At 34.5% G+C, this 24,890-nt stretch overlaps 4 protein-coding genes and 1 pseudogene across 4 annotated transcripts; 2 read left to right on the top strand and 3 right to left on the bottom strand.

Moving 5' to 3' along the window:
• Positions 1-1,782: 1,782 nt before the first annotated feature.
• Positions 1,783-4,864, bottom strand: LOC111778194 (uncharacterized). Its single transcript, XM_023657884.2, has 9 exons — positions 4,653-4,864; positions 3,883-3,959; positions 3,288-3,516; positions 3,035-3,189; positions 2,898-2,943; positions 2,714-2,805; positions 2,515-2,611; positions 2,253-2,309; positions 1,783-2,144 (listed from the first exon to the last, which is right to left on the bottom strand). The coding sequence occupies exons 1-9, from the start codon at positions 4,803-4,805 to the stop codon at positions 1,998-2,000; spliced, it is 1,053 nt and encodes a 350-aa protein (XP_023513652.2). The 5' UTR covers positions 4,806-4,864; the 3' UTR covers positions 1,783-1,997.
• A 3,210-nt stretch (positions 4,865-8,074) lies between these two features.
• Positions 8,075-9,018, top strand: LOC111779148 (ethylene-responsive transcription factor ERF036 pseudogene; annotated as a pseudogene).
• A 2,886-nt stretch (positions 9,019-11,904) lies between these two features.
• LOC111778159 (uncharacterized) lies at positions 11,905-13,900 on the top strand. The gene is made up of 2 exons (XM_023657838.2): positions 11,905-12,769; positions 12,842-13,900. Exons 1-2 carry the CDS (start codon positions 12,002-12,004, stop codon positions 13,841-13,843), a joined length of 1,770 nt encoding a protein of 589 aa, XP_023513606.2. The 5' UTR covers positions 11,905-12,001; the 3' UTR covers positions 13,844-13,900.
• A 933-nt stretch (positions 13,901-14,833) lies between these two features.
• LOC111778160 (CASP-like protein 3A1) lies at positions 14,834-17,293 on the bottom strand. The gene is made up of 3 exons (XM_023657839.2): positions 16,906-17,293; positions 15,873-16,008; positions 14,834-15,289 (listed from the first exon to the last, which is right to left on the bottom strand). Exons 1-3 carry the CDS (start codon positions 17,181-17,183, stop codon positions 15,074-15,076), a joined length of 630 nt encoding a protein of 209 aa, XP_023513607.1. The 5' UTR covers positions 17,184-17,293; the 3' UTR covers positions 14,834-15,073.
• Positions 17,294-23,387: 6,094 nt separating this feature from the next.
• LOC111778301 (GATA transcription factor 9) lies at positions 23,388-24,664 on the bottom strand. The gene is made up of 2 exons (XM_023658037.2): positions 24,362-24,664; positions 23,388-24,216 (listed from the first exon to the last, which is right to left on the bottom strand). The coding sequence occupies exons 1-2, from the start codon at positions 24,662-24,664 to the stop codon at positions 23,518-23,520; spliced, it is 1,002 nt and encodes a 333-aa protein (XP_023513805.2). The 3' UTR covers positions 23,388-23,517.
• Between the last annotated feature and the right edge of the window lie 226 nt (positions 24,665-24,890).

The following is a 24,890-nucleotide window of genomic DNA, read 5'->3' as shown; positions in this document are numbered from 1 at the left end:
CCTGGCTTTATGCACGCACCTGGTATTCAGTACGAACCATCTAAAACTCGAAAAGCATCCATTCTAATAAATTTGAAATTGCAATGGCACGGGAGTCTGTACAGATCAAGGATCTTCTCGATATCTCAAGGTGCCTTCAAAAAGGCTCTCTCTAATTTAATTGGCAGCCATTAGAGAGCCCCCTTAGGACCTCCCATTCTTTGTTTTCCATGGTTTGTCTTGGAATATTATTTGGGTGCAAAAGGTCTCGCTCCCCCACAGACTATCTTCTCTCAGCTTTATTCCTCATTGCCATTCTTTCCTTTCTCCGTCTCCTCTGCTACCTCCTTCCTCGCTTCTTTAAACAATCCTGTCATCGTCGTAATCGTCGTCCACGCCATGACCGGAATCCCGATCCTGCCGCCATCGTCGAGCCTCCACTGCAGACTGATGTCACCCATCTTCACCAACCAACTCCTCTACCAGACAACAACCTTCTTCTTACCTCCTCTGCACCACCTGCAGATACTCCTCTTCCTGCTTTCTCGAGATAATACAGCATGTTTCGAGTCGTTTTCGCGTCGAACATGCTGTTCTTATCGTCCCTTTTGTGCTTTTGATTGTTCGGGTTATGCAGTATACCGATGTCATCCGTTCTAAGGTATGAAATCAAAGTGATTTGAGAGCTGTGTATCAAACTGACTCAGAGGATTCACTCTTAGTTTAAGAGAAAGGCAATAAAAATCAACTTTTTAACACACAAGCAGAAAAATGTTAGCATTTGTTAAGATTATGCATCAGTTTGTAACATAATGAACAATCTTGGTTGTCTTCAACGTCTTGCTTGGGATTTCATCTCGCTAGTTTCGGTTGTTTCACTTCTCTATGGCCCGCAATTTAATGACCAGACATGTCTTTAGACATCATATTGAGGTTCTTTACATATGCATATATCCTAAAAAGCTTACGAAAAATGAGTATGTTAAGCATCCGATTATGCTCAACTTTTCATGATTTGGAGTCTTTTACATGAATCGATAAACATCCGCGAAAACCAATCTAAAAGGTTAAGAACGAAAGTAAAATATAACATGAATATGCACGTTTTTTCAATAATGAAAAAGTAAGCAAACAGATCATGTGAAATTCCACATCGGTTTAAGAGGGGAACGAAGCATTTCTTATAAAAGTGTAAAAACCTCTCCCAGGTAGACGCGTTTTAAAACTGTGAAGGGTAGACGCGTTTTAAAACCGTGAAGCTGACGGCTATACGCAACGGGCCAAAGCGGACAATATCAGCTAGTGGTGGGTTTGGACTATTTCAGAACACATTTGCAAAATCAGTATATTGATAAAGAATTTTTTTCCAAAATCTTTTTCCAAAATCAAAATAGCGATTGGGTTGAAAAAATAAAGGATTTCTAATCATCTTCCCCTCATGGCTTGGTTGCCGCATATGGTAGAGAAAGGATAAACCAATGGAGAAGACGACCTACCGCGTTGGAGATAATGGAATAAAAATCTTTACCACTTTTAGGCGAAAGCAACACAACCGCTTCCCCTAATTTAACCTCACATCCATTACTCCCACAGAAAACCCATTTGGCAGAAGATCCATCAACACAGCCCCTTCCTTTTTCGCCGATTACATAATTGACATGAAACCACTAATTAATACTTTATAAGCTTACAAATCATTTGTTTATTAATCAAAAGTTTGAAGTTTAGATAACAGAAAGAAAATTAACAATAAAGATTTCATACTCACCTTCTAATGTGAACTGGTTTAATCAGAGGGAGAGAAAGAGAAGAATAATATGTACAATTTGATTCTGTAAGTAAAAGTGTTTGTCAATAAGAATTGGGAAGCTCAGGCCTACAAAATGCGACTTATTAACATCCTTCCTAGTTGCCATCAACATTTTCTGTAAAATGTGAACTGCTGTGTACCTGTTGAACAGGAAAAAGATGGGAAAAAAAAAACAAACAAAAAAGATGTTGAACGGAGTTGCATCAGATCATGAATGCCTAGCCTCATCTGTAGGCGAAGACTTGGAATCTGTTGGGTTTGGCGTGGATTTTTTGTTGACATTACATACACGAGGGTGTTGAATTATCACAAAAATCGATTCCTTCGAACTTTCCATTTGGGAGAGCGAGGTCGGCTGCGTCGAATAAACAGAGTCTCTCAAAATGTATTGTAGAAGTAATATGTTTAAGAACATCGAAATGAAAGTGAAACTGAAAAAACATAACTAGCTCAAAGAACTTACCACGCCAATTTGCCAATTATGACTGTTAAACTCTCTAAAAGTTGATGCATCCACGTCCTGTAATTCTTGCAGCAATTAGTAAACAAAATTGCATCTGAAGGATGGCCCCTTCAACTTTAAGCAATGTTCATTATCGATCTTCACTAACACTATTTTGTATGATTCTAATAAATTACCTTGGCTAGTAAATTTTACAAGTGAACAAAGAGAAAAAAGATTTCTGGGTTCATTGTCTCTGTATTGATTCCAATATAATACTTACAACGCTGTAAATAGGAGGGACAATCCTATTCTCTTCAGACTTAAAAGTTTGCATTACAGAGAAACGGGAGGCCAAGTCTTGGGACCTAAAAATCCAGCTGCAATAAGGAGAGGAAAAAGCCAATAACCTTAAAGACTGAAATTCTCCCAAACAAAATTAAGCTATTCTCATAAAAGTATGATCATATACATATACATACCCGATGTAGCAGAAGATGCAGAAGAGGGCCCATTCTCGTACTAACAGACGAAGCCAGTAAATTTCCACTGAATCATCCATGTTCAGGAATATCTGAAAACCAAACAAAAGACGGAGGAGTGAGGACTGATCCATATATAACATATAAAATGGATTTAACGATAAGATGCCATATCGAATCATACCATAATTTCTGCCATGACAACAATTTGCATTATTCCCCGGAATTTTCTGTGTAATATATATGAAAGTAGCACATCAGAAACAAGATTTAGCATCTAAATATGACATGTAGATAAGAGTCTACAAAGTAATTGCATACTTGAACATCTTGTATTTGGTTAGAATGGCATCGTGCATTGCTTGAACGTCCTCTTCCATAATGAAACTCAATTGTTCTTGCAATGCCAGTAGATTATGATATATGTGGTGGAAAATCACATAGAAGGAAATGAAGTAATTAAGCAGAAGTAAGACCTGGATCAAATAGGAAGCTGGGATTGAGAATCAAGGGAGGTGAAATCGTGCAGCAGCAGTCATTTCTAAAGCATGAGGCTACAGCTCAGTAAACTCACAGAGAAGTAAGGTATGGAAGCTCGGTAACCAACAAGCGTCAAATAAAATATACAGCCAATCGAAGCAGTAGTTCGTCGCTCAGAAACTGAAAGGTGCTCGGACATGATGCAATAGCCATGAGAAATAAGTAAAAAGGACACAACAGAAGCCGTCTGAAAGAGCACTCCAGTTACATATACCCCAAATGACATCCATAAGGAGCATGTCTCAATATAAAAACATGAATACCTGCGATAGTAGATTAAATAGGAGTTGAAATGGGCCAAGAGAAACTATAAATTTTGGGAATACAAAGTCCCAGATCATGGTATATGAGTAAGGACAACTTTCTCCATTGACAAGAAGCCTTTTGGAGAACCAAAAGCAAAGTCACGAGAGCTTATACCCAAAGTGGACAATATCATGCCATTGTGGAGATATGTCGAAATTGGTTGTCCCTAATAAGAAAAGTAAAGAACAAAATTACAAGATTTGCAGACTAATCTCATTTCAAATCAGATCAAGGGAAGATTTCACGTCGATATTGAATTCCAATTTAACAGTTTATAACACCATTTACCAGAAACAAAAAAAAGGAAAGTAGATTGAACATACCAAAAAAGGAAAGATAAAGTTAGCTGCAAGGCTTTAAGAAGAGGAATGGAGGCGAGTGACCACTGCAAGTTATTGGTCTGCTCTTGAGCAACAACAATCCATGAAAAAAAATGAAAAAAAGTCACAATTAATACAATAATCCATGAAAAAAGATGAAAAAGAAGTCACAATTAATACAAAATCCACACCTGAAGCTACAAAAACGACGATGATTGAAATTCCAGAAGAAAACGCTAAATACATAATTGTTAAAGAAGAATACGCATACAGTTAAAAGAACTTATTCGTCATTTTCTTAAGGCGACAATTTCTAACCTCTGTAACAACATCAAAGGGGGAAATTAATTAATTATTGTTGAATTGCTTGCAAAACAAGACGAACGAGTAACTCGGAAATCAAGTACCGAGTCAAAACCGAAAGAAGCGAGAAAATTAAATAATCTAACAAACCAATCGATATAATCCTCTCGAATCAAAGAGTGCATAGAGATCAAATTAAAACAGATAAACGCCGTTTAGTTTGCCCGAATCAAGCGATATACAAAATTACGTATGATTAAACCGAATCAAAACGATCAAAGTAGGCTCCATCAATACAGAAATTGATCCATTCAGAGAGTTCACTTCAAGAACTGATAAACAACTAAAAGATTCATCAAAATCCACCAAATCAGCTCTTAGCCTAAACTGATTTCAAACTCAAAAAGCTGCTTCCCACATAATCAAAGTTGAGAACAAACAGTGAACAAGAAAGAAGAAAGTATCCGAACCTGAAAGTGACGGTTCTTGTAGATGTTAACAGTCCAGGAGCAGGCGGAGAGTAGCCAGATGAAGGAGAAGACCAAGTAGATAGAAGGAAGAGGCCGATACGACTCGTCGACTCCGATGGGATGCGACTTGTCGACACCGTCGGACACGTTCATTCTTCTAGCGAAGATTGAAGATAGTGCCCCTTTTTCCGGTCGTGGAATTAAGTGCCTATTTCCCGCTTTATATGCAGCAATTCTAATAAATAAATAAATAAATATATATATATATATATATATTGCATGTTTCTGATTACGTGGAAATCTATTTTTATTATTTTGTCTAAAAACGACCGTAAATAGAAAATTTTAATTCAAATAGCATAATTAAACAAGCATTAAAGTTTGACTAATAATAACATCAATTAATATATATATATATATATATATATATATATATATATATATTAAGCAAGAGAGTTAACAATATTTTATCCCTCGATGAAAATTAATTAAGATCTTAAATTGGAATAAATGGGGAATATTAAAACATTTAAAGAATATTAATTTGGTAATTAAATTTATTGTTGACATAAGTGACATACACAAAATGTGGGCACGTCGGTGTCGGGAAATGAGGTTGGTGGTGTGATGTCCTCCTAACCACTTTCCCCAAATTCACCACAATTTTTTGGATCATCAACTCCACCTAAAGATAGTTTTATTTTATTTTTTATTTTTACTATTACACCCTCCATGTATATTAAAGTTACCGTTCTAAAGTTTCATTAAAATTTGAATGAGAGTAAATTTTATAATCATAGGACGTGCAGCCCATATTAAGAGGTTTTGGTCGGAATATCCACAAATAATAATATTATAATTATGAAAAATGGAAAAAGAAAAATAATAATTTAAAGGGTGATATATGAATGTAGCATTAGGTAAACAAACATACTACCAACTTACTTTCACTTTCCTTCTCATCTAATATTTCTAATCCATTCAACCAAAGTCAAACCCATCTAAAAAGCTTTCAAATTTCTTTTATCGTTTCAATCATTATTATTTAAAGACTATATATATATATATATATATATAGATGACAGCAGACTTGCGATTGTACGGCACGGCACTCACTTTCCAGCAACAAGTGAGTTAAGTCAATTCGTTCTTACGTCGCCTATGGCCAAGCGACTACGTATGCTTGAGCATCTGGACTCGGTTTAAGAAGAAGATTTTAGAAAATGAGGGCAGAGAGAGATTTTTGAAAAAGAGATTTTGAAAGAGGTGTTATATATGCAAGCAAGAGAGACTCATACTATAATACTATTGATAGCGAGAAGTTGACAACTAGTCGTATCCCCTATATTACATTTTGAGGCATTTCATGTCGGCAGGCCTAGACTGCCTAGACATAATTTTTTCGAAACGTCGTACTTTTCAGAAGTACAAAATTAAAACACTAGAACATGGAAAGACATAAAGGGTTTGGCTTGTGATGGGCATACGGCCATGGGCAACACGCCTTGGACGAGCATGGCTATGACATCCTCCCCCACTTAATTGGTTGACGTCTCTATCAACCGACTACTTTCAAACCTGGCGATGTGGGTGGCGGCGGAGTCCAGATCTTCGCCGCGTTCCCAGCTGGTTTATTCCGTAGGGAGATTCTTCTATTTGATAAGGAATTCGCGAATCTTCTGTACAGGTCTTCCTATCTTCCTAACCCTGTCAACTAGAATCTCCTTTATTTCTTTGGTGTCTCTTTGTTTCAGATCAATGCTCGGTCTAGTGATTACATTTCGCTGGTTGTCGTCTGGGTCAGGGTGATAGGACTACATATTGTCATATAAATATCAATACATAAGCCATTTATTATTATTTGTTTTAGTCTATTACGTATTGTCATCGGTTTCACAAATTTAAAACGCGTCTACAGTGAGAAGTTTCCACACTCTTATAAAGAATATTTCATTCATCTCTCCAACCGAGGTAAGATCTTATATGTATAAAATTGTTCTTTTTTTCTTTTTTTTTTCTTTTTTTTTTTTTTTTTTACTTTGAAATAAGTATATTGATTTTTTATTTAAATAATAATATAAATATCAATACATAAGCCATTTATTATTATCTCAAAAGTGGATGGTTGAATCCTTCATTATCACAATGATTTAACTAAAAATTAATAAAAATATTACCATTAATATCGTGTAAGAAAGTAGCTATTTTTTATTGGGCCTCGATTTTCTATTTGGGATTGAGTAACATCACCGGCCCAAGGAGGATAAGCCCAATAAGGCACAACTAGGTTGGCCCAATACATGGCCCGTAAGGCAAAATTAATAACATTATTAATTAAAAAATAGTTGGAAGCAATTTACAAATAGAATACGTTAACATACTGGTAAATAATATAATAAAAAAAATTATCAAATCATGGCAACATTATAATAATTTCCCATTATTTTTATAATTATATAATTAAATATCAATTTCAACAAAATTGACACATTTCTATTAAACTTTGACTCGATATTGTCTGTATAAATTATTAAATAATCATTACTCCATTATCGGTGCAAATGAATAAATATAATGATAGTGTTACTATTTTTTTTTTTTTAATTTTTTGTTAAATTTAAAATAATCAATTCAAATTATTAAATTTGAAAACAAAAATCAATCGAGATATAATTATAATTATTTACTTTAGTATTATATTATTTACAAAATTATAAAACATATCTTTTCATTAAATCAAAGATATGTTTCGATTAAATCATAGCATCCCTTATTTTAGATTTCGGTTCAATTATTTAGTCTAAATATTATTTATAAAAGAAAAAAGAATATTACAATTTTTTAAAAAACAATTCAAAATAATTAATTATAAATACATATTTGTGAATTGCTTATCGGAATCTTATATGCAATTATTTTTTAATCATGTTACATTTTTTTAATTGTTTTTTATAATTAAGACAAATTTGTGAAAGTCTAGAAAATAAGAAAATTCCAGCAGCCAATTGGAGGGGAGAAGAAAGATAGAAACCCTAAAATGGTGGGTCCCATATTTGTGATTTGGGTCCTACGCTTTTTCATATATTAAAATAATAATAATTTTTAAAAAATATTATTTTTTAGTGTTTTATAACAATTTTTAATAAATTTATGGAGAATTAATTGAAAAATATAATTAAAAGTTTAATTAATTAATTATAATCAAAATTCAATTGTACAAATATATATATATATATTCTCAATAAATAGGGTAGGTTATATTTATTACAACCGGAATAAAATTGATTTTTTAAAAATGAATTTTATCTAAAAAAGGATAAAGACGGCGACGTTTAAAAATGACCAAAATTGTAATTTAGTAAAAAATATATTAATTATTATTATTATTATTATTTAAATCTGTGTTCCTAGGGGCTAGGAGCGGCCCCAACGACATTCCCTACAAAAGCTTCTCATTGCTATATTCGAACAGAGCATCAAATCCACTGACTCTGTTACAAATGGCGAAGCCAAAGAGCTCATTTCCGACTACTCCACCACCACTTTCTTCTTCATTTCCCTCCACCCGACCGGTTTCCGGTGCCGGACCGGCTCAACCAGACCCACCGCCCCGCAAGAGAACCAGAGACTGCAACAGACATCCTGTTTTCAGAGGCGTACGGAAGAGAAGCTGGGGAAAATGGGTGTCGGAAATTCGCCAGCCGCGTAAGAAATCCCGAATTTGGCTCGGCACTTTTCCCACGCCGGAAATGGCAGCGCGTGCACACGACGCGGCTGCGTTGTGTATTAAAGGTGACTCGGCTATCCTCAATTACCCTGAACTCGCCTCATTTTTGCCCCGCCCGGCGTCGCTCATGCCGCATGACATTCAAGCAGCCGCCGCTAAAGCGGCGGCGATGGCCACTGCATTGCCGTCGCCATCGGAGGAGGAGGAGGAGGAGGAGCTTAGTGAGATTGTGGAGTTACCGAATATAGAAGACGATTTTGGTACTGAGTCACTGAACGAGTTCAAATTGGTTACTGAATCGTGGGAATGGTGGGAGTACGTGGCAATGCCGTTGGCAGCAGAATTCGGCGGCTGTTCTTTCTCCGACCAATGGGCGGCGGAGGACAGTATATTCCCCTGCAGCTTTTATGGTGCTCTGTGGGATTAATTACCGCGGGATTGCCAGATAAAATTGGCGACAATTCACGCGGTAAAAAATATATAAATTATTGCTTTACTCCATAGCCATTAGCCACCGAGGTTATTTAAATTTTAATTAAAAATAATATAATTGATATTCTTGTAAGATATTAAAAATGTATTGAAATTAAATACTGTGATATATTTGTTATTCTAATCCTTAGTTTCCAGGTTGTCTAATTTTGGAGTTCTTCAATTATTTTCAAAATAAGGTCGATTAATAATTTAGTTAAATGAATATTTCCATTCAAAAAATAATTATTATTTAGATAAATGTCTTTTTTTTTCCTTGATAATGACTATAAATAAATTGACATGGCTTCAAATTATAATTATTGGTTTTGTAATATTCATACTTTTATATTCTATATTTTGTCTAATTTTATCTAACGTTTTTTCCATCACGAGTAATAATTTTATTTATTATTTAAGACCATTTCTAATATATATTTATTGGATGAAAAATTAGAGGAAACTACGGAGTTGAATTAATTAATTTAATTGTTTATTGAATTATCATAGGAAAAAGCGATAATTAATTTGAACTATACTTGGCAATTAAATTATTAATAATTAAAAAAAAATAGAATTAAAAGTATAGTTTAAAATTTTAAACGGTAATAAATTTGAAAATGGTATTATAAAATTGTTGATAAAATTTTAATATCCCCATTTAAGAAAATGAAGGAGTGGGGGATAGATTTAAGAGATAAGATTGAGGAGAGAGAGTACCGTTGGCGTTGGGCGCAAGGGATGAAGTCGGAACGCGAATTGGATTTTTGTCAAGTGTACCGTTAGTGGGACCCTCACACTTTACCACTAAAGACAAAAAAAAATAATAATAATAATAAATAAATAAATAAATAAATAAAAACAAGACTTTAATGTTAATAAATTAATATAATATGTGAAAAATTTTAAATTTTAAATATCAAAACGTTTCCTTATTTGACGTCGGATGACGTGGTACGTTTAAATAATTCCATCCACGTGATTGGATGTTTGGAAAAGGTTAAGCTCTCACCTTTTGTTTTGTTAGGGGTGTACATCTAACTCGCAATTGGAACTCCAACCAACCCAATCCAAATTATAAGGGTTGGGTTGGGTTATTTTTTCTGAACTCAGAATGATTCGGTTTAGTTTCGGGTTCATAGGATAAAAGTTCGAATTGGACTCTCGATAAACTTATAAATATACCGTAAGAAATAGAGTGTATCACAGGTTTGACTCTATGCCCAGATTAGACTCTTGTCGATTTAATTTTTTTTTTTTGTATTTTGTTTATTTTCTTTTATATTTTGTTTATTACGTTATTTTTTTTATTTAATTTTTTTTTTTTGTATATTTTAAAATTTTCATAAAAAAAAATCTCAATATATCAAACTCAATTTATTTTATGATAGGTTATTGAATATGATTTATACCTACATTTAAGTTATTTTAAACAACAGTGTACACTGTTCAATGTTCATAGACTAAACCTGCATTTGAGTAATTTGAGAGCATATTGTTTTCATTTTACATATTCTTAAATGGATTTGTTTAAAACTCGGAATTTTTTCTATATTTGTGTTGATTGGAAGAACAGACTTTAAAATTTATTTTACTTCTATCTATCATTTTTTTTTATTGGATTTGGTGAAAAGTAAATGAATATAAATATATAATTTTATTAAAAGATGTTCAAAATATTTCTATTGTTCTAGTGTTTACAGCCTTGGTTAGAGAATTTTTTATTGTTTTACGGGTTCCTTAACACCTAAACCTGTTACACAAAATTTTTCGATAAAAAATGAGTTTCAATAAATTTAAAAATTTTGTTATAAAAATTTTGTTATAAAATTGAAATAGGTAATTATAAATTTAGATGTATTTTTACAATATTTTTTATTTTTGATAGGTATAGTTTCTTTAAACTAATTATTTTTATTATTTTTTATTTTTATATCTATTATTTACTTATATTTTCTCAAGAAGGGTCGGTATTTAGTTGTATTTAGTTCTATAGTAACGTTGAATTAGGTTAAGATGTTACAATTTTCTCTTGTTATTTGTTGTGTTGATGATTTTTTTTAATGATTAATTATTGTTGATGATTTTTTTTTTAATGATTATAGATTTATTTGTGTTTGTTTGTGATTTTTAATATTTTTTTATCTCAAATTCTATGAATAATGATGAACTGTGGATAAATAAATTTTTTAATTTTTTTTTAAGTTGACAACCCAACTCGAAAATAGAGGGTTGGGTTGGGTTACTAATCCAACCAACCCGAACCTTTGAGTTGGGTAAAAAATATTCCCAAATCGAATGGACCATGTACACCCCTGCCATTTTTAATACAAATTCAACACAAACGTATTCTAAATAATAATATAATTTAGTTTTTTTTTTTTTTTTTCGAGTTTAGGTTTAGTAGATTTTTTTTTTTTTTTTAAAAAAAATTATAATTAGTTTGCGAGTTGACATTTTTTGGTCGAGTCAAATCAACCAATCAAAAAGTAAGGCTACAACCCAACCTTAGACATTAAAAATATTTGACATTTATAATCAATATATATTATGACTCTTAAATATTTAATATTTGAGTTTTATGAAATTTTAGTTATTAAGGTAAAATGTACCACGGTTGAGTTTTCTTATTGAGTTTTCTTATTTAGGTTACCCGTCATCAATTCAACCAACCCAAAAATTTCCAATTTGAGCATAAGCTCTAGTGACTTTGTTTTGTGCTTCGGTGTACATGTATATCTTATTTATAGACCCATAATCTTACACTTATAAGATCTGGTGACTTTACTTTGATCTACGTTTTGAACATTCGTACAAGATCTAGTGAGATATTGTTCGTTACCTTCCTAGTAAATTTCAAGCACAACCAAACAAAGAAAAATGTTTGGAGCTAAAAAGTCAGCCATTATATTTCCCTACGCGTATAGAAACTCGACCATAAATTGAAGGCCACCACTAAACTTCATGGAAAACGCTGTGTGAAACGAAATTAATTATTGTTCCAAAATAAAAATAAATAAATAAATAAAGGAAACTGCCCCAATTGACTTGTGTGTGTAAGTCAATCAGCTAAGCTTCCAAGAATTTGTTCCATCAATTTCTTATAAATCCCACCCTCATTATCCTCCTCCACTCATTCAATCGCTTTGCAATGGATCAGAATTTCTTGCAGGCAAATTCTGTGACAGAAAACGAAGCAATTAACCCGCAACATGTCGCCGACAATGCCGATGTCGATACGGTGGTGAACTACGCGGTCGAGTCGCCATTTCATGAAGCTTGTCGCCAAGGTCATGTCAAAGTAGTAGAGGCGCTTCTTAAGGCCAATCCCAATGTTGCTTCAAAACGAAACGCCGACAAACTCACTGGCTTTTCACTTGCTTGTTCCCACGGCCATCTCGATGTCGTGATCCTTTTGTTAGCTGAAAATGGAGCCTCGAGCTACGAGGAAGATGTCGGCGAACAGAGTTGTATTCATGTAGCGGCGTCGAATGGGCACACGGATGTGGTGAGAGAGCTGGTTAATGCGAGTCCAAAATTGGCACACTTGGTGGACTCGAATGGGAACTTGGCGTTGCATATAGCTTGCAGCAAAGGGTTGAGAGAAATGGCATGGACGTTGCTGCAACGCGATGCGAATATGGGTATGCAGTACAACAACAATGGGTACACGCCGTTGCATTTGGCTGTCATGAATGGCAAAGTTGCAATTCTTGAAGAATTTCTGTCGTTGGCTTCTTCATCCTTTTACCAATCTACAAAAGAGGGAGAAACCATCTTCCATCTCGCCGTTCGTTATGGCCGGATCGATGCGTTGGTTTACTTGTTCCATGTCTGTAATGGATTGAACCTATTGAACTGTCGAGATCGTTACAGTAACACTGTTCTTCATGTTGCTGTTGATGCTCAACGTTATCAGGTAAATTCAATTGAAAAAACCCATTTAAATTATGAAATGAAATCAAACAATTATTTATGAAATCCCCTGCAGATAGCAGAGTTTTTGATCAGAAAAACAGGGGTGGAGATAAATTCCCGGAATTACAAAGGACAAACCGCCCTTGATATACTTGATCAAATCGGAGACACGCCGGAGAATCGCCGACTGGAAAGTTTACTGATTAAATTCGGTGGCCGGAGATACTCCGAAGTGTTATCCCCTTCACAATACACCGACATGTCTACCATTTATCAGACCAACGCCGCCGCTTCCTCCTCCAGCCCCTCCTTGTGGAGCCACGTGGATGGAAGAAGCCAAGAACTAGTCGTCCCAACCATGATTCCGTCGGACTCAAAATTTGCCGATCAGTTTTCGACTAAATCGGAGGCGGAAAAAATACCATCCCCTGTTTTAACCGATCACGACCATAAAATTAACTCCCATGTGAAACGACACCGTGTCAAAACCTACATGGAGGCAGTCCAAAACGCGAGAAACACGATTGTTTTGGTGGCGATTTTGATCGCGACGGTGACATTCGCCGCCGGGATAAACCCGCCCGGCGGAGTGTACCAACAACAAGACGAGAAAAACAAAAGGAAAGTAGGGCAATCGACGGTGAGCGACACGTTAGCTTTCAGAATCTTCATGGTGTGTAACGACGTGGCATTGTTCACGTCGTTGGGATTGGTGATCGTTGTGATCAGCGTGGTTCCGTTTCGACGGAAGCCGCAGATTGTGATGGTGATGGTAGCGCAGAAGGTGATGTGGGTGGCGGTGGCGTTCATGGGGACGGGGTACGTGGCGGCGATTTGGGTGGTGGTACCACGCGATGAGGGTATTGGGAATTGGGTGTCGGTGGTTACGGCGGTGAGTGGGGGTATTTTGGGAGTAGTATTTATTGGATTGACTGTGATGTTGATCGAGCACCATGTGCATAAATCGAAGAAACGAAGAAGAAGAAGAAATGGAAGAAAAGAAAATTCAGCCAAGACGGAAAGTCAGAATTCGGATATTGAGAATTGTTATGAAAGAGGATATCGCTCTTTCTAAACTGTAAAATAATCAAAATCACAACCTTTATATATATATATAATGTATATTTTCTCTCTTATTGTTTGTGTTCATCTAGATTGAATACGTAAGTTGTTGTGTGATCCCCAATTGAAACTCGGAACTTACACTAAAAGCTCCCCAATTGGAACTCGGAATTAGAAACGATTTCTAAAGAGATTGAATTATATAAGAGGAACGTTATTCTTCAAAAGAAAGAACAGAGAACAAATATGCGAGAGAAATTGTGTTATATAAAATCAAGACATCATAATATGAAGTTCAAAGAAGTTGTGAAAAATGTTTAAATTACCACAAAATAAAGACGATATTTTCAACTTTAGAGCATATATTAACTCATATATCTTTTTCGGTCATTTCAACTGTCATTACAATTCATTTGATAACCTTATTAGTCGATGAAACCGTAGGACTCTATGCTTCGTCAGAAAAGGGCATGATAGCTACTTTTTTCTGTATAACAGGATTATTAGTTACTCGTTGGATTTATTTGAGGCATTTACCATTAAGGAGAAAGCAAGATAGAATAGGTTGACCAAACTTTAGAAATAAAATGAAATTAGAAATAAAATGAAATTAGACCCAAAGATGTTCCACAAGAAATTGTTGCTACACTTAAATTCTATCAATTTACTTAATTTTAAAGCTAGTATTGTAAATCTCATAGATATTAACACTCACTTTTATTTATTTTAGTGACCCGTAAGTAAAAGAATTAAATCATCATTTTTTTAAAATAATAATTGATGTCTTATACAATAAACTCAAACACACCTATTTCTTAATCCCTCGTCATGCTAGTCTTTAAGTATGTTTTGAATCACTTTTTAAGAAGGGTTTAAGGTAAGTTTTCTAGTCTTTGTGCTGCATAACTCTTCCTTCGTCATGAAAGGGATGGAGGAGGACTCGAATGATTTACTATGTGCATTCCGAGATCTAAAAATTAAAATAGTTTACGAAAAAAGAGAGTTCCAAACAACCTCATTCTTTAAAACACTCAGAGATCAAAGTTAATACACCATAAAACCACTAAAAGCTATCTAAATGAACAATCTCAGCTAAAAAAACCAGTGGGATGCTACCATGTTTACACACCGTACAAGTTTCATTTGATTTAAGGACACTATGAAATCAGAAGGGACAGAAAGAAACACCATATTCTTTACTTTAAGTTTTCCCATAGGCAGAAGGTTCATTTCTCATGAGGGTTCAGTTTTTGGAGAGCCAAATAACATATTGGATTGCAGAAGTTGTGAGCAAGCAGCAAGTAAAGAATGTGAAGGCAATAGATATGGCAACGTGGTTACAAAAGCGTTGTAATGGCTTACAAAAGTTAGGCAGAGTTGTGTGCCGAATGCCAGTGCGATTCAGATTTGAGATCCCAGCTGCAGCTGATCCAGCACTCATCAGTGCATATGCCAAGGCCTGCGACCAACACAACAAATTCTTGAAAAACACTCTAGTATACCCTCTTTTTTGATGATGTTAGAAATCACGACTCTCCACAATAGTATGATATTGGCCACTTTGAGCATAAGCTTTCATGGCTTTGCTTCGGGCTTCCTCAAAAGGCCTCATACCAATGGAGATAGTATTTCTCACTTATAAACTCAGGATCTTCCACTAAATTAACCAACGTGGGACTCACTTCCAATAATCCTCAATAATCCTCAACAATCCTCCCTTCGAACAAAGTACACTATAACTCTCCCCTAAAGTTTTTTACGGAACTCTCAAATAGCCTCCCCTTAATCAAGGCTCGACTCCTTTCTCTGGAGCCCTCGAACAAAGTACACCTTTTGTTCGACATTTTAGTTACTTTTGACTACACCTTCGAGGCTCACAGTTCTTTGTTCGATATTTGAGAATTCTATTGACATAACTATGTTTAGAGCATGACTCTGATACTATGTTAGAAATCACCACTCTCCACAATGATACCATATTAAAAATGGCATAAAACAACCGTCTAGTCTTTCTTCAATCAATATGCTACTATTTCCCTTACCAGATCAACAGCGAAAATAAGCCAGGCTTGACGTCTGGAGCCAAGCACTGGGGACTTCCTGACAAGCTTGGAAGTAGTAACGAGAAGCTGCAGCAAAGAGTAGGCAGCGACAGCCCCTGAAACTCCAACAAGATACCTACACTCACAAAAAACTCACGGGGTTCAACGAATTTCAACTCATTAGAACAAAAACCCCACAATCCAATTTCTGTTGTATTCAACACGTAATTCATTTTTATAATAAAACAAGTCTAAGCAAATGCAACAAACTCTTTGTTTTAGAAATTGGGTCCATTGAAGCAATAAGAACAATAAAGAAAGACGAAGAAATTATGCGGAAGGCAGTTGGTTAAAATTTTATATAGATAGTCATCAACCGGTCCAGAAGAAGACAAACATGAAATAGGGAATATTTTGAGGAAAGAAGAAATTGGGTTCACGGGTTCAATTCTGTTCATTACATTTAGACGAAGCCATAAAACTTGGATGAGGAGGATTTTCCAGATTCCATTTTCTCCATTCGAAGAAAGGCAGGTTTGTCAGCATCCAAACAGAGGAAAAACGACTGAATCAACCGTAAGATTTAATGTGGCCTTTGCCAAAGTAGGCAAACCAGTAATAATGAAATCAAAAGTGATCGGGAACTAAAGGAAAAAATAGATGACATTCTGTTTGGATGCGAAGAAATCTCAGTAAGAAACAAAAAGAAAATGCAGTAAAATGTTTCCCCCAAAAGCAGACAGAAAACACCGTCCAATCCTTAGCCCTCCAATTTTCTCCTCTCCGCTCCTTGGATGAATATCTGAAGCATTCCAATAAAATATTGAAGGAGAACAAACGATGAAGAGAGGCAAACAAGAAATTAGAAGTTACAGCAGTGATATAGTTACAGAGGACCGCCATTCCTCCACAGAGCAGTCACGTTTCAACTGATGGATCTCACGGTTCTTCCTTTCTTACAAGTCAATCACTTATTCAAATGACCAAAACCTCTAAGGCATTAAGCACCAACAAAACAAACGACGAAACTTACTCGAATACGTCCGAGAACGACCACTTGGAATGAACGGGAAGTTCAAATCCGTAAATGGAAACCGTGCTAGACTCCGCCGCCGTAACCATCAACGACATTGCCGTCACCGACGTAGCAACACAAATCAGCCTCAGCATCAACTGACACAAATCAGCTCTCAGGCGGTCTAAGCTTCGGTCCGACGGTTCAATCAGTCCACCAATCGGTCTAAGCTTCGTCATCTCCGGTAGCTGCACCGCTACCTCCGGCACAGACGACATTTTCCGGTCACCAGTCATATGGTAAAGTTTCAGGCGAATCTTTCCGGTGGGATTCTCTGAGAGATCGTGAGAGAGAATTCTGTGTTGTACCAGCGTTCTTGTGGAGAAAGTTAATAAATAAAATATAAAGAGAGTTTATTTATATCATTCTGCCGCTCGGTATTTTGATTCCCTCCAATTTTTACCGCGGTAAAATAAATTTAAAAACACATTGAATAATTTTTTACCAACGGTAAATAGTAAATATGGGTGAGAGACTTAGGATGGATGTAAAGCTGAGCAAATACTTGCTCTCGTACTCAATGCGTCGGAGCTTACCCCACAGATGTATTATAAATAATACCTTGGGACGGAGATAAAGTTAAGCAAATAGCTTCGGCTCTAAGAACAAAAGACTGTGTTGGCTGTAAGAGATGCGAATCTGCCTGTCCAACAGATTTCTTGAGTGTTCGCGTTTATTTATGGCATAAAACAACTCGAAGCATGGATCTAGCTTATTGATATGTTTTCGAAAGCCCCTTGAATCCATTTGATTTCTTTTTTTACTCTTTCCGCAAGGAAAGACTCAGTCTTACGAACAAATTGAGTTGTCAATACAGTGTCAGACCAAACCTTTCTTCTTCTTTTTTATCGAATTTTTTTCTTCATTCAACAGTAAAATAAGTCAATTTGTTTGGTCACGGATGAAGTAGTTTGTTTCAAAACATCGAATAATTAAGTAGTTGTTAGGCTTTAAATGGAATTATTGCTACCATTCATGCCTAACTCTCTTGACGAGGAGATTCAAATCAACTTAGTTTATAATAATTTTATAATAATTAAAAGAAATAGACAAAAAAGTTACTCGAAAATTAATTTTGTTAGACTTAAATTTTAAAGCTGTGATGCCACTTGTTGTATGTAGTAATGTCGCAACCAAAAAATGTTTTGATACTCAATTATTGTAGTGAGAGCGAAAGAAAGATTAATTACCCTCACACACCTATAAATTGAACTTAAACAAAGAAACACAAAGATTTACGTAGTTCGGAGAAAAGAAATTTCCCTACATCGACGGGTGGTAATCAATCACTATAAACAAATTGTTTACAAGTGTATCTCTCATACTCTCACACTCCAAAGTCTCTCAACAAAATTTCTCCAATTGTTTCTGGTCAAATACAAAATGACCATGACTACACATACTCTACATGCGCGATTGGTGATTATATATAATATATATATAAATATTTGTTTTAATATTAAATATTAATTGAATTAAGGCACACCCTGCTCTATTATGAACAATAATCTCCATAGTGGTATGACATTGTACACTTTGGAAATGGTCCATATCGGTTCTCTTACTATGTACTCATGATCTTCTCCTTAATGAACCGATATAGAACTAAAAAAATCTTCAACAATTATCCCCCTCGAACAAAGTGCACTATTGAACCTCTCTTTAAACATGCTCACAACTTCCTTACACGATGCCAAAGGATTCTACTGACATGGCTAATTTAAGAAAAGTGCATGGTTCTGATATAATGATAGATCAACAACCTCCACACTAATACAATATTGTCCACTCTGAGTATAAGCTCTCACAGTTTTGTTTTTTTTTTGTTTCTTTTAAATGTCACATTACAACGGAGACAGTGTCTCTTACTTATATACTCATGTTCTTCCCGTTAATTAGTCAATCTACGACTCCAACAACTTTCAACCACTTAATGGTTGAGTAACAAAATGGTGAAGTAACTTTATATCTTCAATCGATACAAGACAGGCTTCCCTGGGTTCCAGATTCTGAAGAACATCAGCAAACAAGAACAATCAAAACCGAAGGTGACCTTCGTGAATGGGTTTTAGGTTCACCCTGGCTCGATGGCGTGGGCCTTGGTTCATATTTTAGGTACGAAGTAGGCCCAACTTTTTATGCGGCCCAAGCCCAAAAAGCCCAATAAGAAACAACCGAATAACCACGAAAATATTAAATACAATTAAAAATAATAATTATAGCTTAATTGCCAATTGGAGGCTATAAATAGGGATTAGCTGAACCATGTGCCAACTAAAATATTACTTATTTTGGCAAGTTACATTAAAAAAATATGAATTATTTAACACAATTAACTATATTAATATTAAATAATTTTGAATTTATCTTCGATTATTTGTATGGTTAATATTGAATAATATCGTTGTAAATTAAATCAAATGATTATTTTTCATGTTTTTTTTTTTTTTTCTTATTTCCTCACATAAAGAAGGCATTAGCCTAAATACCAAGTCATTATTTGGATTATTTGTATATCACTCTATTGAAACAAAAATAAGAAATTAAAATAATATGCATAAATCCCTTTGCTTTGGCTTTGAACAAAATATAGTCGGTTGAATTGTGAGGGGAAAATAAATATTTAATATTTTTTTCAAATTAAATACGTCAACTTGACTTAGAATTATGTTTAGATTCACACATAAACTAATAATAAAAAACAATAAATAATTCTTAATATTTACCTAACACTATCATATTTTATGCTTTAAACTCCGACCAATATTAATTTAAATACGTTATTTAGTTTAATAATATTAGTGTCTAAACTTTTAAATTCGAGATAAATAAAAATCCTTTAAACTCTATTTCAATTTTTTTTTTAATAATTTTTGGATTTAAGTTTCAATCTTGGGTCACTATTTTAAAAAATTCATGATCAATTTATATGGAATATGAAATTCAATTATTAGAAAATGGAAATTAAAAAATAAAAATAAAAGTTTAATAATTCAATTCACATAGGGTAATAATGGAAGTTCATATGAATGTGGGAATTAATTGGTAGCCACTAATATATTGTACTATGGTATCCATATGAATAGCATAAATGCATAAGTTAAATGACAAAAATGCCCTTCAACTCTCCAATTTCATGAGAGAGAGAAGAACAACAACTAACCCATTTTCTTCAACCAAAATAACATGCAAAGCTCCCTAGGAATTGAATTTAGCACACAATATTAATATATAATATCCTCAACTTGCATAAATATTATTCAAAATCACTATTTAAATTTGAATACTTTTATTTATAATTTCTTAAATATGAAAGTGGAGGTGTTAAAAAAAAACTCGATTATAAAAAAAAAAAATCCAATTAATCTTGTTAGACGAACACGACTCTCCACAATGGTATGATATTGTCCACTTTGAGCATAAGTTTTCATGATTTTGCTTTGGGCTTCTCCAAAAGGCCTCACACCAATGAAAAGTGTATTATTTGATTATAAATCCATGACCATCTCCTAAATTAATCAATATGGGACACTTTTATCCAACAAATCTAACTCAATTTGGACTGTTTTGGTTGAGTTATGAATCTATTTGAGTTAGGTTGAGTCTAAACAAATAAAAAATTTATGGATTATATTGGTTCATCCCTTCCCCAAAATTAGACGGGGTTGAATTGAACCTGTTCAACATTATTACATTTTTATTACGATACAATATTTATTTATTTATATTATTATTTATTCTCGAACTAGTAATTTTTAATGGGTTGGAAGTTAATTTTTCAAAATATATATTTGAATTGAACAGTAAATCTTAACTAAATGTTTGAAAATAAACAAATAGATAGTTTTACGAACTAATATTTTATCTTTATTAAAAACACAAATTTAAACAAATAATTCGAACAATTGAACCAACTAAACTCAAAATGTTTACGTTGGTTTGATTCAGTATTTAATAAAGGTTATTTGGACTGAAAAAATTAACAGACTGAATAATTAGATTGAGTCGAAAAATAAGTCAACTCGATCGAACCAACAACGCTCCTACCGAAAAGTCAAAATTGCAACCAAAGATGAAAAACATTTATGAAATACAAAAATTAGCAAAATAAATCAGAAAATGGATGAAAAAAAAAATAGTATTCATTGATTTAATTTTATAAAAATGAAGGACTTGAGAGCAAATAATTGTAAAATAATGGGGTGAAGGAGAAACAAGTTTCCTACGACAGCAGCTAGCCAGCTTGCAGTTGTTGTACGTTCCGTTTGTGCACCGATCGAGGATTTGACATTTTTGAATGCGCATTTTATACTTTCTAATATTTATAGTCATAACCTAGGAAAATATAATATTTTAAATTTGACCCCACTTTCTTTATCAAATACCCTAATGGACCCTAGGACCATGGTTTAGTTAGGCGGTTATAGCCAGTTACATAATTCATCCTTTAATTTTAATTTGTATTTTCACACCTAATTTCCTTTTCTTTTAATTATTTAAAATTTTCTCCCTTTATGATCTGTACATATTTTCGTACAAACCGATTGTTTGTTTTATATTCTCAATCATATGATTTAATAAGTATGGATTTTGTTACATAATTTTTTTTATTATATTCAATAACTATTTTTGAATTATGAAATAATATTCTCAAGTATCTAAAATATATATTTATTTATTTTTATATGAATATATATTTTTAAAAAAATTACTTTTTAAATAGTTAAAATTATTTTTAAGAGTAGTGGGATAATAAAAAATAAAAAATAATTAAGAAATTAAATAAAAATAAAATAAATATATATAAATGTTCGAGTAATTTAGATTCAACCCAATCTAATTTTATGATAATTACTTGAGCCAATTCAATTCATAAAATTTTCATTTATTGAAATTAACTCATACGTACTGGATTGGATTAATTGAATTTTTCGAATGATCAAAATATTAAAACCTTACCTTAGGAGATAATGGTATTGAAAATGGTTAAAAAGTGAAATAATGGCTCATAAAGCATTTGGAGTGTGCACTCATAATGAGGATTGAACTAAGTTTAGTAAGAGGAATAATCCTCAACAAATTACCTATAATGAGATTCAAATCAATAATAAAGATGGGCACAAAACTTCTTTGTAGTAAATGCATTATAAAACTTTGAGAGGAACTCAAAGAGCACAATATTTCCTCAGGTGGGCTCGGCTTGGATTGTTACAAATGGTATCAGAGTCAGACCATTGGGCGAGGTGCCAGCAAGAATGCTGAGCATTGAAGGAGGTGAATTGTGAGATCCCACGTCGGTTGAAGATGAGAACGAATCATTGTTTATAAGGGTGTGGAAACTTCTTTCTAACAAACGAGTTTCGACACTTAAATCGAAATAATGATATAGAATCAACTCGAGAGGGTTGTTGTTTATGAAGTGTTGAACATGAATCATGACCTTTGTGAGTGAACGAGGCTCGTGTTAGGATTGACACGTGTATATATAATTGAAGACGTGGCAAGTTGACGATATAGACGTGAAGTAAAGTAAAGTAGAGGAAGAGGAATACGTAAAAGAAAACAAAGATTGTAATATAGTGTTTTGGTCCATTGAATTGAGTAAGGGGTTTGAGAAGAGGATTGGGGGGCATGTGGATGGTCCGTAGAGGATACGAAGTAATAAAAAGTGGTACGAAATCCCAATGGATATGGGACTCTGAAACCCATGCTTAGTGGGTGCCTTGGTATTTGTCTTAAACAACCCCCCCATGTGCCTTTGCGACTAAACAAGGGAAAGATTTCAAATCCCACCATTTTTTTTTTCCTTTTTTTCTTCACCCAACAAATAATTTTAAAAAGAAAAAATAAAAAAAAAGGTAATGAGTTCTTCATGTGCAAACATTGGTTTTTGTTTATTTTTTATGGCACACAATTTTTGTTGGGGTTTTTTTTTTTTTTTAATTGTTTATGTTATTATTTTTAATTCTTAATAATTATTTAGGATAATTTTGTACAAGGCAGTCTTCACATATACAGTAATGGTGTTCGACTACAAGGGAAATGACTGACTGACTGCAGTTCTCGAGCCCATCTTGTAGCAAGCCAAAACTGTGATTTGAGCCTTCGTTGGCTCTTGATCTTGAGCTTACTTTTCTTGGCTCAATAAGTAATGGAAGAGGTACTGAAGCATCACGGACGAACTTAATTGACTCGTCAACTTACTTAACAGCTCTTAGATACATTTATTTAGTTTTTTTTTACTATATTTTGTTGTAAAATTGATGAAAGTTTAGAAAGGAAAATGAAAAAAAAAAAAAAAAAAAAAAAAGTTTGGTTGATTATATTATATTGGCTTGAAATAATAATCCACGTATTCCATTTATATTATCTTTATTTTATGTTTATTTTTATTTTTTGTCTGGAATTCTACATTTAAATTTTTAATTTTAAAATGGTGATAAAATAGAATTGCCAGCTCATCTGTCTTCTTATATGATATGACCAAAATGGACCTGAAAAGGAAAGGAGGAAAAGAAAAGTAATTGCGAAAATATGAAGTCCATGCTAAGATTCCTACGCTACGATCCACTACATCATATGCCGAACAGTGGGCCCCATGTGATGAGAAATCAAGTATTCATCACAACCGTTCGTTACTCCGAAAATTGAACTCTGATTTATGAACTGTTGCTGTTGCGCCATTTGAACCTCCTTCTGCCTTCTCAACTCCAGAACTTTCCGGTGAGAATTCGAGTGTTTCGCCGATATGAATGTCGGACTTGCTGCTGGACGATACTCCGGCACTAACCGGCCAGACTTGTACCGGACGCCGCAAGCGTTGCAGAGCGTTTTAGGTCCCATTGGTCCCGTTCGCCATTGAGGAGTCTTCTCCGCCTGACAATGCAGGCATTTCCGTCCGGTGGATTCGCCGTTCAACGCATCTTTCTTCTTCGATAACGATGATGATTTTGGCGGTTTATGATCCGCCGGAGTGAGGAGGTGGAGAAGGCGTGTGGTCCAGTCACAAGGAGCGGTTCGCGATCGCTTACTTCGAGCTTTGCAAGGGAGCGGCGTTTCGGCGGGGAAACGCGGCGAGCTCTTCGAGGAATCAGAGGGAATTGATACGGAAGGCGGTAATTCCGAGGAAGATGAAGTTTCTGGAGTTTGAGGCTTCGAAATTGAATGGCTATTGAAGAGGTAATTAAGCGCCTGAAGATCTTTCCCTTCCGTTGAAAATGAATCATCGACGAAATTCGAGAGCCATTCGAGTTCCGCTAATTCTTCGTACTGTAAACAACGAATCAATAAATTGAATCAGAATCCAACTAACCTAACTTCAAACCATTTCAATTTTCGTATAAAATTTACTGAAATATGTTCGTAATCGTACAGAATTGAAGTTCAATCGAATGCGCAACATTATGAACCCTACCGGAACGCAAAGGTCATCAGAGAATCGAGACTCATCGAAGCTTCGAGAGCCGATATTTCCATTGAAATGATGATCACTGCCAGAAACAGAGGAATTACAGCTATCGACAGCAGTAACAGTGGAGGAATCCGTCGAAGTTCCCGCCACGTTATCGAAGCAACCGTCAGTCATTATCGCATCTTCATTAGAAAAGTCAAGTAGATCATCAATGGTGAAATGCTCCGCAGCCTTAGTCTTCTCCGGCGAAAATTGTCCCACTCCGGCGTCAAAATATCCTCCAATCAGGTACTTGTTCACCTCCATAACCACAGCAAAATCACACACCAAAACCAAAACTCTCTGTTACACAAACACACACACACAGAAACGCAGACAAAAAGCTCGTCCGTCGAGAGTGAAAAAAATTACAGAAGAATGAATGAAGAGAGAGAAACGAAAATGTGTCCGATGGAGAATGGCGATGATGGAAGAAGGGGGGGATTTTGAGGACAACAACCAAGGGCAAAAACGGAACACCACAATTTTATTT

This window comes from Cucurbita pepo, chromosome 17, assembly GCF_057944985.1.
Source record: "Cucurbita pepo subsp. pepo isolate OVF chromosome 17, ASM5794498v1, whole genome shotgun sequence".
Lineage (NCBI taxonomy): Eukaryota > Viridiplantae > Streptophyta > Magnoliopsida > Cucurbitales > Cucurbitaceae > Cucurbita > Cucurbita pepo.
The sequence above is the reverse complement of the archived record's forward strand: the minus strand, read 5'-3'. Positions and strand labels throughout refer to the sequence as shown.

Coding starts and splice junctions, on each gene's coding strand:
- LOC111778194 (XM_023657884.2), bottom strand. CDS start 4,805: ATGAACGTGTCCGACGGTGTCGACAAGTCGCATCCCATCGGAGTCGAC. Junction 2,806..2,897: donor TTGTCATGGCAGAAATTATG/GTATGATTCGAT, acceptor TTTGGTTTTCAG/ATATTCCTGAACATGGATGA. Junction 2,145..2,252: donor ATAATTGGCAAATTGGCGTG/GTAAGTTCTTTG, acceptor TATTCGACGCAG/CCGACCTCGCTCTCCCAAAT.
- LOC111778159 (XM_023657838.2), top strand. CDS start 12,002: ATGGATCAGAATTTCTTGCAGGCAAATTCTGTGACAGAAAACGAAGCA. Junction 12,770..12,841: donor TTGATGCTCAACGTTATCAG/GTAAATTCAATT, acceptor AATCCCCTGCAG/ATAGCAGAGTTTTTGATCAG.
- LOC111778160 (XM_023657839.2), bottom strand. CDS start 17,183: ATGACTGGTGACCGGAAAATGTCGTCTGTGCCGGAGGTAGCGGTGCAG. Junction 16,009..16,905: donor TCGTTCTCGGACGTATTCGA/GTAAGTTTCGTC, acceptor TTGTGAGTGTAG/GTATCTTGTTGGAGTTTCAG. Junction 15,290..15,872: donor TTATTTTCGCTGTTGATCTG/GTAAGGGAAATA, acceptor TGTTGGTCGCAG/GCCTTGGCATATGCACTGAT.
- LOC111778301 (XM_023658037.2), bottom strand. CDS start 24,664: ATGGAGGTGAACAAGTACCTGATTGGAGGATATTTTGACGCCGGAGTG. Junction 24,217..24,361: donor CTGATGACCTTTGCGTTCCG/GTAGGGTTCATA, acceptor CGTTGTTTACAG/TACGAAGAATTAGCGGAACT.